This window comes from Vicia villosa, linkage group LG3, assembly GCF_029867415.1.
Source record: "Vicia villosa cultivar HV-30 ecotype Madison, WI linkage group LG3, Vvil1.0, whole genome shotgun sequence".
Lineage (NCBI taxonomy): Eukaryota > Viridiplantae > Streptophyta > Magnoliopsida > Fabales > Fabaceae > Vicia > Vicia villosa.
The window spans coordinates 41,502,302-41,513,976 of record NC_081182.1 but is presented as its reverse complement, the minus strand read 5'-3'; the positions used below and the strand labels follow the sequence as shown (position 1 = coordinate 41,513,976).

General features: G+C 35.7%; 2 protein-coding genes across 2 annotated transcripts; one reads left to right on the top strand and one right to left on the bottom strand.

Annotated features, from left to right (window-relative positions):
• Positions 1-1,113: 1,113 nt before the first annotated feature.
• On the bottom strand, positions 1,114-2,127 carry LOC131657935 (uncharacterized). Its single transcript, XM_058927281.1, has one exon. It carries the CDS (start codon positions 2,125-2,127, stop codon positions 1,114-1,116), a length of 1,014 nt encoding a protein of 337 aa, XP_058783264.1.
• Positions 2,128-9,881: 7,754 nt separating this feature from the next.
• LOC131657934 (protein MKS1-like) lies at positions 9,882-10,541 on the top strand. The gene has a single exon (XM_058927280.1). It carries the CDS (start codon positions 9,882-9,884, stop codon positions 10,539-10,541), a length of 660 nt encoding a protein of 219 aa, XP_058783263.1.
• Positions 10,542-11,675: the final 1,134 nt, after the last annotated feature.

Genomic DNA, 11,675 nt, shown 5'->3' with positions numbered 1-11,675 from the left:
AAGAACCACTTTCAAAGCACGGACATGTTTCCAACTCCCTTCCCCCATGATCAAAGTGTCGTCCGCGAATTGAAGAATGTCCACACTACAAGTTTTGCTAAGAGTGAAATTTTGGAGCTCTCCAATTTGAATGGAATGCTTCACAAGACCCGTTAATCCTTCCGCCACCAACACAAAAAGGAAAGGAGAAAGAGGATCTCCTTGCCTCAAACCCTTATGAACCGAGAATTCCTTTGAAGGGCTCCCGTTCACAAGCACCGACATCTTACTATTAAAGATCAACAACTCCATCCACCTCATCCATTTGTTACCGAATCCCATCCTTTTTAACATGTATCTTAAGAAACTCCAATTAACCTTGTCATAGGCCTTCTCAAAATCAACCTTGAAAAGAAGACAATTTTTTCCCTCCTTTCTAGCAAAATCCACCACCTCATTCGCCACCAAAACCCCATCCAACAATTGTCTACCGGGAACGAAAGCACTTTGAGAATTGGATATAATCGAACCAAGCACCCCTTTTAGTCTACCCGCCAAAAGCTTAGCCACCACCTTGTACATGCATTCTACTAGGCAAATGAGTCTATAATCGTTCAAACTCAAGGGATTTTTGCATTTGGGAATGAGAGTGAGGAAAGAAGAGCTCACCGCCCTAGAAATGAAGTTCCCTTCAAAGAAAGACTTGAAGAAGTTAATGAAATCATCTTTGATAATATGCCAACACTTCTTTAAGAACAAAAAAGAAAACCCATCCGGGCCCGGACTTTTGTCCCCTCCACAATTCCACACCGCCTCCTTTATTTCATTTTCAAGAAAAGGTTTTTCAATCTCCGAAGCTTCACCTCCACTAATGGATCTAAAATGAATTCCATCCAAAGTCGGTCTCACCGTATCGGTTTCATGAAATTTTTCATTAAAATGATTGAAAACCGCTTCCCTCACTTCTACCACCGTCTCAACCATCCTCCCCTCAAGATTAAAAGGCCCTAAGTGGTTCATCCTTCTTCTTTGTTTCATAATTTTGTGGAAAAAAACACTATTGTTGTCTCCTTCTTTAATCCAATTCACTCTAGATTTTTGTAGAAGCATTCTTTCCTTTAGCCTTAAGTTCTTTCAAAATCTACCACAAGCTTCCCTTCTCAAACACATATTCTCTTCAAACTTATCAATATCATCCTCCATTAACATCTCATCGGCCAAGTTCATCTCTTGAACCCCATCCTCCATCTCCAACTCAATCCTCCCAAACACCTCTTTATTCCACCATTTAAGTTTGTCTTTCAAAAGCCGAAGCTTTTCTTTTAGAACAAAATCACCTCTTCCCTCTATCTTCATACTCTTCCATTCTTCCTCCACAAACGTCATGAAAGACTCCAAAGTGAACCACTCATTATTGAATCTAAAAGGTTTAGGCCCCCAATTCACCTTGTCCGACTTCACCCATATAGGACAATGATCCGAAACATCTCGATCTCCAATAAGTTGGCCAATCACCTCCCATCTACTCACCACCTTACTAGATAAAAGGAACCGATCAATTCTACTTTTCGATTTGCCGTCACCACTAAACCAAGAAAATTTCTTCCCTTTACACGGTATGTCCACCAATAGAGTCTTATCAATGAATTCCGCAAATAATTTCATCTCTCTTTGGTTCTCCCCAACCGCCCTTCCTCTTCTTTCACCCCCGTTTTTAATTGCATTAAAATCGCCTCCTAAAATCCATTCCCCATCTTTGAATTTCTCCATCAAACCTAGAATATCATTCCACAAAGCTTTCTTTTTTCTATTCTCACAAGGAGAATACACATTCACCACATAGTATAAATGATTATTCCAAGACACTTTGATTCCCACGAAATCGTCCCCTTTAAAACTATTCTCGACATCAACAACATCCTTTTTCCACAAGGTTAGAATTCCCCCCGATCGCCCCAAAGAATTGGAAAAGGAATAACCCACCTCCGAATCTCTCCAAAAACTTTTGGCCATCTCATCATCCATACTAGTAATTTTAGTTTCTTGTATTAAGAAAATATCCGCATTACCCTTCTTAATCAAAGACGAAATTCTCCTTCTCTTGAGACCATTCATCCCCCCTCTAATATTCAAGGAGCCGATAATCATTATGAACCTTTGATTAACTCCTTCCTTGCCTTCCCTTCTTTGTCCTTCCCTCTTTCTAAATCCTCAATTCTACTTAGAAGTTTGCTATGCCCTTCCTCCTCCACGACACCCAAAGCCATTATAGCCGACCACAACTTATCGGGATCATCATTTTTCAAAAACTCCCATTGTCTTAGATTACTTCTTCTTATATCCGAGTCTTCCTCTTGAGTGCCATAGACCATAGAGATCGAACCACTTTTTTGACCCCCACCTTCAGAATGGATAAACTTTTCTAACGAGCCCTTTTTGATCCCCTCACCCAACTTCTCCAACTTGCTCCTTCTTCTTGATTTTTTTATCTCCTTACCAGATATTCTCTTGTTCGCCCACCCCTTACCTAAACCTCCCACACCATTCAAACACTTCATTCTAATTTTCTTCCTCCCTCCTTTGACATTCTCCTCTTCGGGACCAGTTAACAATTTATCTCCACTTCCATCATACTCGTCCCTGCCTCCTAATAAATCACGAACCATCCTAAGCCGACATAATTCACCATCAAAGTTCCCAAAAACCGCCTTTTTAGAACCATCACCACCTCCCTCGACACTCTAAAACCCCGATACCGAATCGGAAATCACGTCTATGCTGTCTATCAGCCCCTCGGTCCCCACCAACACGTTGTTACACTCCACAGCAAAACTGGGAGTCGCCGCACCCTTACCCTCCGAACCTACACAAACCACCGCCACTGTCTTCCGCGAATCTCCAAAACCGCCTAACAAAGAGTCCCTGCACTCACCACCCTCTTTCCCAGAACCAGAAGAAGTCGGAACAGAAAGAACAGGCGAAACAGGGCATAAAACAGGACCATTTTTACAAACACTAACAGAAGAGGATTGCTGTTTAATGCTTTTTTCAGAAGATTCAGAATTATACCCTATGTCGCGATCGAAGCTATTGTTATCAGATTCAGAGTAATCTATCTCAGAAGAAGAAGGAGATATAGGTTTACCTGGAGAAAGTCTGAACTGACCCATAGCTTCCCCCCTAATAGAAAGCTTGAAGTTGCGACCATCAATCGAGGCGTGAATAAAGTCCGGGAATTGGAGATGGACTGGGACTTTCAGCAGTATTCTTGCAACATCGAGGACCTTACCATCCGCCGTCTTCTCGTCAATACAAGAAAACGATCCCCAAACCTCCGCCAAAGAGACAAAGAATTTCGGTTGCCACGCTATAGCAGGAATGCCATAGACCCTCACCCACGCGTCTCTGCAATCGTCAGTTGAATCTGCCTCCCACTTCTTAACTTCGCTAAACCAAGGACTCCACCAACATTCCCTCGATCCCAGAAAATACCCAATGTATCCTTCTTCTAATTCTTCCATCAGACATAAGTTCCCACCTAGCGGCGAGACCTTGACTGCGAAAATTCCTTCCATCTCCAAGTGAACCTGAATGTTATAAGCAGCACCTGGTAAAATTGTCTTGCCTACGAAAGCCTTCTGAAATCTCCTTTTTTGTTCTTCAGAAGAGATGAACGAAAAAGCCGTCTTGGAATCTACCTCCTCCACGACCTCCGCCCTGGAACCCACCACGATGTCCGCAAAAGAGCACTTATCTCTACGAGCCCCCCCCCCCCCCCCTTACAAAGTTGCCCTCTTGCTTCCTATCTGCAAATCCGCCATTTCCGTCCCCAACCCCCTTTTGAGAATAGAACGCCTTTCCTCTGAATTTACCCTCTCCCCTCACAAATCTGGGCAGATTCGCGTGGATTTTCTTCCCTAAAATCATGATATTGTCGAGTCGAACAGCTAACAATCTACCATCCTCCAATTCAGCAAACCTTGCAAACCCAAAACGTTTGCCTATACCGTTCCTCTTGGGCGAAATAGAAACTTCCACCACCGATCCTTCACATCCAAATAGTTGAAACAAATCCCTAGCTGAGTACGAATCCGGAAACTCAGAGACATAGAAGGATGTTAATGACGCAGCCTTCCCCTCCCTTCGCGATTGATTTCCCCCTCCCCATGGGAAAGTATCCCATGTCGGAAACGAGCCTCTTCCCCCCTTACGATGCGAAACCCTCCTCCACCCACTATCACCATGCGCAAAATCTGCTTCAACCATGAACAGGAAATGTATACCCTAACTCTCTCCTAGAGAGAAGTTAGAGCGACATTTTAGAGAGAAGTTGTTGTTTTTTTTTGTGTGATTTCTAATTTTTAAAATAGATTTTTAAAAATCGTTTTTTAAAATATTACAAGTTTTTTTATATTCGTTTTTTTAAATGAAACACTAATTTTGACATATTAGAACATCAACATAGATTATTGAAGACCAAAACTTAGTCAAAATCATAATTTTTTCAAAAAGTTGTATATCAAAAATTTTATGAAAATCTATTTGAAATAGTTTCAAAATTAAGTGATTTTTTGAAATTTTGATATCCAAATTTTTTTCTCATAAATAGATAAAATACCTAAAATCACATTTTAAAAATTACTATTCAAATAAAATTTTCATTTGAAGCTTTTATAAAAAGTTTTTTTTAAAAAAAATTTTCACTAAATTTTGTAACACTATGAAAATCAGTTTTTTAAAAAAATCAAAACAAACGGGCCTATAGTAGAGCCTAGAGTTGCTCATAAACTGATTAAGGTGTTGCAACACATAGGATGGTGTTTATTAAGTAGATCAATTTGCCACTTAGTTTTTTTGTAAGGTAAGACAATCTTCTACCATTTGCTTAGGTGTTGTGATAGGCTTAGATGTAAGAAGACATGCATCAACAATGATGTCCATTGTATATTTTCGTTCATACAAATGCATTTTTGTTTTTTATCTTGATATTTCTAATTGTAGAAAATATTTTAGGTATCCCATATCCTTGAATCTAAAACTTTGATTTGGAATAAGACGGGGATTAATTATATTCCTTTGATAACAAAGCAATTAGGAGTTTGGAGAACCATTACTTCAATTCATAAAGTTATTTGATAACAAAGCAATTGGGAGTTTGGAGAACCATTGCTTCAATTCATAAAGTTGTTTGTAAAATTGCAAACTTGGTTGAATTTGGAACTTGTTAATACAAGAAATAATTTTGGTACGTTTGTGTCATATTTTATAGGTCTAAAGTGTCACATAATATTTAAGAAATTCATAAGTAATTTTTATCAATTCTATTCCAATGGTGATTATAAATAAATAATTTAAAATTGACACCACAAATTTAAAATTGTGATGTTCTTCAATTCTATTCCAATGGTGATTATACAACAAGAAATTATCAGAGAAGTTATAATGGAGATTGATTATTTGAAATTGAAATGGAAGGGAGGAAGAAGAAGGAGAATGGGAAGAATGAAGAAGAATGCTGGAAGGGAGGAAGAATGAAGAAGAAGAAAAATTACATATAATTTCACGTGAAAAGGGTATGTTTTGGGAAGAGAAACTGTGCATTTAAGTAGGCCAACCAGCGACGTGAATTTCACGGCGCCACCTTGCCATGTGATATTCACATCGCAACCTCCAACAGTAATAATTAAATGGCCAATGAGCGACGTGAATATCACGTCGCAACCTGCGACGTGATATTCATGTCGCATCTCCCAATAGTCAGAAACGCCAATCAATCAACCTACACCCCATCATTTCAAAGTCAGAGCATTTTCCTTCTTAAACTGTTGCGACGTGATTTACACGTCACAACATTATCCTTATTAATGCTTGCACCAACACCATTATGTCGTTGTTTGGATGCTTGCACCAACACCATTATGTTTGGCTTATCTTACTTCCTTATATATTATCCTTATTAATGCTTGCTAATACTATCCCAATACATAGATCTATGTGCATGCAGCTATAAAATGTTTGTTTGATGGTGACAACTGATGACATATGGCAAGTGGCCTTTAAAGAAGATAATTTCATAAGTCAAACAATTTGTGGATGTTAAGAGTTATTTCAAAGGGGGAGTTGATATCTATTGTCCATATATGATGATGGCATCTAATCTAGAAAATATTTCAAGTCTAATTAGTTAATTTATACAAATATCCAATTGAAGTGTCAATCAATCGATGAATCAAGCAGATGATCTTAAAGTTAGAAAGTGTGAATGCTCACATGGTCTTGCACTTAGCGTCTTAGAGTGATCAGTTTAAGTTGTAAAAGGAGAAGAGTAAGTCTTGAAGTCTTGAGTAAATCACAAAAAAAACGTTTTCAAACCTTCTATAATTTCATAAAACTATTAAAAAAATATCAAGGCATGTAAGAAATTGATTAAGAAGTGTTTTTAGTTAGTTAGAGAAGTTTAATCACTACCTAATCGATTAATGACTTGTTTCAATCAATTAAATAAAGATGGATGACATCTTAATCGATTAGAAAAGATGTTAATTGATTAATTCCTGTATTCATTTTAGAGTTTCCTTTTTTTATTAAGGTTTCCATCTTTTTAGGTGTGTTAATGGATTAAGGTATGATTTAATCAATTAAATCAATTAATTGGTTCATGAATCATTTCATTTTTGAGCCAAAACTTTTCCTATATAAAGAAGGTTTCTCCATATTTCATTTTACACCAGATTTTTTAATAGAAACCTATCCATCCTTATTCCACTCTCTTTGTTTTTAAAATTATTTTTTTTTACAAGAATTGTCGTAGTGTTGATAGGCCGAAAAGTCTTTATGAGAGTTGTGTTGGGCTTAGTCTATTTTATTTAAGAGTGTGATTTTCTTGTGATTTATTTTGTAACAGACATAAAGGTAGAAAGCTATACCTGATAAAAGCTTGTGTGAAGGTTCTTAAGCTGAACCTATATAAATGCTTTGTTTGTTTGTTAGTTCCTAAGCTAAGTCTGTGTAAAAGCTCTATTTGTAGGTTCTTGAGCCAAGCCTTTGTAAAAGCTTTGTTTGTTGGTTCCTGAGTTAAGCTTATGTAAAATCTATGGTGAAGGTTGTTTGGGTGGATCATGTAAAAGCTCGAAGTTTAATTTTAGTTGAAATCTCAAGAGAAAACTCTTGAGTAAAGGAGTAAGTAAAGTGTTTAGGCCAAATCTGTATGAATCTCATGTGCATTCTCTCTATCCATTCTCGCTTTATTTTTTGTTGTTTATTTTATTTATGCTGCATATATCTCTACTTCTCCATCTTCTTTCTATCATGCTACTGTCACTTCTCTATGTGTTTGTCAAATTTAAAATTAATATTTTAAAGACTAAAGTTTTATAAGTTATTCAATTCATCGCCTTTTATGTTTGAACGCACTTGGTCAACATGCTCCAGCATAAAGGATGGGGTGATACTTACAAACACTACAATGTCAAGTCAATGATGATAGAAAGTAAGATGTACTTAGGTTAGAAAGTATGTTTCTTAGATTAAGGTCTCCACTTTATTTTTATAGTCGCCTTTGATGGATTAGGTTTCTAGAACCTTTGATTTGAGACACATGTCCTTCAATCGATGGCCCGTGATACTCTGAAGGATATTTTTGGACCTTTTCATTAAGGGTCAGCAGGCTCATTGAGCCATCAATTTGGCTCGTCGGCTTAGACGAGAACATTTACTAAATATTAATATAATTATTAATATATGTCAGAAATTTGTTGAGCACATAAAATGAGTTAATCCACTTCAATCAAATTTTTTCTATATACAAAACTAGAGATTAAGTTTTATAGTATTTGTCTAAGGCGGCTGAGTTTCTCTTCTTTAACAAGGCATGATGGAGGTAAAATAATCAAATGGCCATACACTTGGAAATGCATACAACATATATAGGTCTTGATCTATTGCACCTTTAAGATCCACCATACACAAGTAGGGATGTAAATGGATATCTATAGGAATGTAAATAGATATATATGATATTCATATTCGCCCCATATTCGTGCAGATATCTGCTAAACGGGCAATCTGCAGGTTTTAAGGTATCCGTGGATATTTACAGATATCCATGGATAACTCAATTTGTTTTAATTATGTTTTGAAACAAATATTCTCAGTTTCTTTTAAAGACACAAGACGTTATTATCACATAACATTCATACAAAACTCTCTTATTTTAACAACAAAATTGTATCAAATTAATTTCCTTCATTTTCACCAAAGCATAATATCCCATACATTTCATTTTATATTTTCTTAAAAAGAGAGAATGATATTATGATTGTGAGTTATGGTGAAAGAGCGGACGACAGTCGTCCGCTCTTTCACCATAACTCACAATCATAATATCATTCTCTCTTTTTTTTTAAAAAAAAATGCATGAGATATTATGCTTTGGAAGGGAAAAGAGCGGTACTGGATGTTGGTTGGACAATGGAAGTGTTGAAGTGAGGTATGGAATATAGAAGATGCTTAAATATGAAATGGCCAATAAAATTTGTATAGAATATAAATGTTTTCTTCAAAAAAAACTTCATATATATATATATATATATATATATATATATATATATATATATATATATATATATATATATATATATATATATATATATATATATATATATATATATATATATATATATATATATAAGGAGACTAGTTTTTTAATATTTTAGAAGATGAAAAGATAGAGTATAATAAATTAATAATATTTTAGTAATTTTTATAATCTATTAACGGATATAGATATTCGCGGATACGATAACATTAAACCTATATTCATATCCATTAATAAACGGGTATTTAAATATCTATTTATTATATCTATGAATATCTATTAAACTACCTGCCTCGTACCTGTTTATCCACGATCTACGGATACCATCTCTATACACAAGTAACAGGACTTAGCTTTCTGAGATTGAGTTATGTCAATTGAAAGAAATTAGGACAGTCATAGCCAGGTTTGATACACATGTGACATGTTCCGAGAAAGGGAATAGTCTCAACTCTCAAATAAAATGGATAACCCAATTCAACTTCCTTACACCTTGTACTTGTTATGAGTTCAATAGTATGATCCCGCTTAAGAGCATTTTCAATGGTGCAATTTACATTTGAGTTCTTTATGGGACCCACTAAACCACATCATATTAAAAAAATTTATTTAATTTTAACTTTAATAAAAATCTTATATGAGTCCCACAACTTTACCTCATAACTTGATTTGATTGGTACTACAATCTTTTAGTTGTTGCATTGCAATGCAACTATATTATGACATGGCAAATTTTTTAAATATTTAATTATTAAATTAATGGTACATGTGAAGCACTCAATAGAAGAAACTACCATTGGAGATGGTCTAAGATACTTTATCTGTCTTGACTCGCATGACTCCCCTCCATTAAGTAGCATGGTGGCCGTCTCATCTTTAAGGATAACTGAAGATCTCCCACATGACTAACATGTGTTCAATATCGCTAAACATTATTTAAGCCTCTATCTGCATCCCACATGCTTATAAACGAATGGGCTGATGTCGTTGATACCATGTAGATTTGAGTTAGCTAGAATATTCATTAAGATCCACAGTCTTCCAAACACAATGTCCTTTAGGATGCTTGCAAAATGGTTAAAGCTTATTACTATTATAAATATCTCAAATATATCATATATGTACATTTTCTTGGGTGAAATATGGTAAACCTAGGTTTTCATAAAATATAAAATAAAAACTCACCAAAGATCCCGAAACATAACTCTACCTATTTAGTCATTGGTGAGTGGTGACTAGCAGTTGAATAAATAAACTAGCTATTTTGTTTGGGACTCACAATCCCATTCTCACTTTTGATTTCATCATGAGCCCACCGAATTCATTGAACAAACAGCGTCGTCCATCACTTAAAATTCGTCTCAAACTCAATAAACAATCTCACAAGATCATCAAGAACACGCCATTGCAGATACGTCAATCCAGACCTCAAAGAGTCATCAACGCCACTACCTCCCCGGACTTCAACAACGTCGACCAACGCCCCGCCGGTAATGGACAACCTACAGCATCCAGTGAAGTTTCTCCGGCGGTGAGGCTCGCTTCCACTGAAAGAACAGCTTTCAACAAGAAAGAAAAGCCTTCTTGGAGTAATGGAGATGATGACATGATGCGGATGCTGGATAATGGCGTGCAAATGAGTCAGTTTCCAGGAATCTTATCGCCAGAGCCGGCGAAATTGCCGCCATTGCCTTCTGAGAGTTTCTCGCCGATAACATGGCCGGCGACACCAACTGATGCTTTCTCGCAAATTTTCCCATTGGGAGTTCGGACGCCGGAGACATTACAACAGAAACGGATCGGGATGTTTTCACCGGTTTTAGGCCCGCAGTCGCAGACGGTGTTGTCTTATAATGACCTTTGGCCGGAGAACAACGCCTTTGCAAGCCCGTCGGAATTTCTTTCCTTTCAAGATGATTCACCACCGTCGCCACCGGTTCAGTTCAATCCTTTCAATAACGACTAAGTTTATTATTATTTTTTCTTCATGTTTTATAATCTTCTTTCTTTCTCTTTATGGCCGTTGATGATTTGAGAGATAAATACAATACAACACTGATTCAGTGTATTTTATTGTGTCAGTTTGTAGATAACAGAAGATAAAACTTTGCATGTGCATGCCTTCTACTTCTTCCTATATTTAGCTTAACTTAATTAATTAACTCCTGTAACAAAAAGCTTAGCTTAATTAACTGTAAAAAATCTTTACTTAATTGATGGTATTTATTATTTAAGATATAAGATATTTTTGTTATTTTCATTATAGACGTCAAATGAGATATGGATTTTAAATGTTTGTTCGAATGATGTATTGAAAATGTGAATGTTATTAACATGGAGCTTTGTTTCTTCTTCCACCACTAAGTTCATTTTAAGTTAATAAAATTTTGTTGCATTCAACTACAAATTTCTCCTTGAACATATATTAGAAATTAAACGAGATCTAGTGCTAACGGGTTGAGCTTCACACTAAAGAAAATTCTTAGGTAGATATGGACATAAGAAATTCTTTTATACACAATCAATTTCAAAATTTTAATTAATTAAAAAATAAATATAAAATTTTCTCTCTCCTTCATAATCACAACCACCTCATGAATTTAAATAAATTAAAATTTTTCTCACTTCTTATTGGTTGTTTCTAATAATATAGATTTATGGTTGTTTCCATGCAAGAATTCCTCGTACACCAATGCACACAATCTTTCTGATTTCCCTAATTCCTTTTCATGTTTTCTTACTTTTAAATCGCCTTTGGAAAACTGAATCACTCATTCAGTCAATAACATCAAAATGATCAAAGGTTACTTTCATGGATTTAATCCACATTTTCTAGTAAAATTCTTGCTCGTATTATATTCTTGGTTGCACTCATTCTTGTGGGCTTTAGGAGAAACTATATGCCTATTTTCATAAAAAAAAAATACGTGCGAAGGCGAGACAACTTTGTCTTTGAACTATCAAAGTTAATGTTTAACTTTGTCTTTTCTAGATTTCGAATTTGAAGACCTGTAAACTATAAAATATATTGCTTAATCATTTCTTTCTTTCAGACCTCGTGTTTAAGGGACTGTAAAATATCAAATATATTGCTTAATCA

Excerpts from the sequence above, each read along its gene's own strand:
- LOC131657934 (XM_058927280.1), top strand. The coding sequence starts at position 9,882 with ATGAGCCCACCGAATTCATTGAACAAACAGCGTCGTCCATCACTTAAA.
- LOC131657935 (XM_058927281.1), bottom strand. The coding sequence starts at position 2,127 with ATGATTATCGGCTCCTTGAATATTAGAGGGGGGATGAATGGTCTCAAG.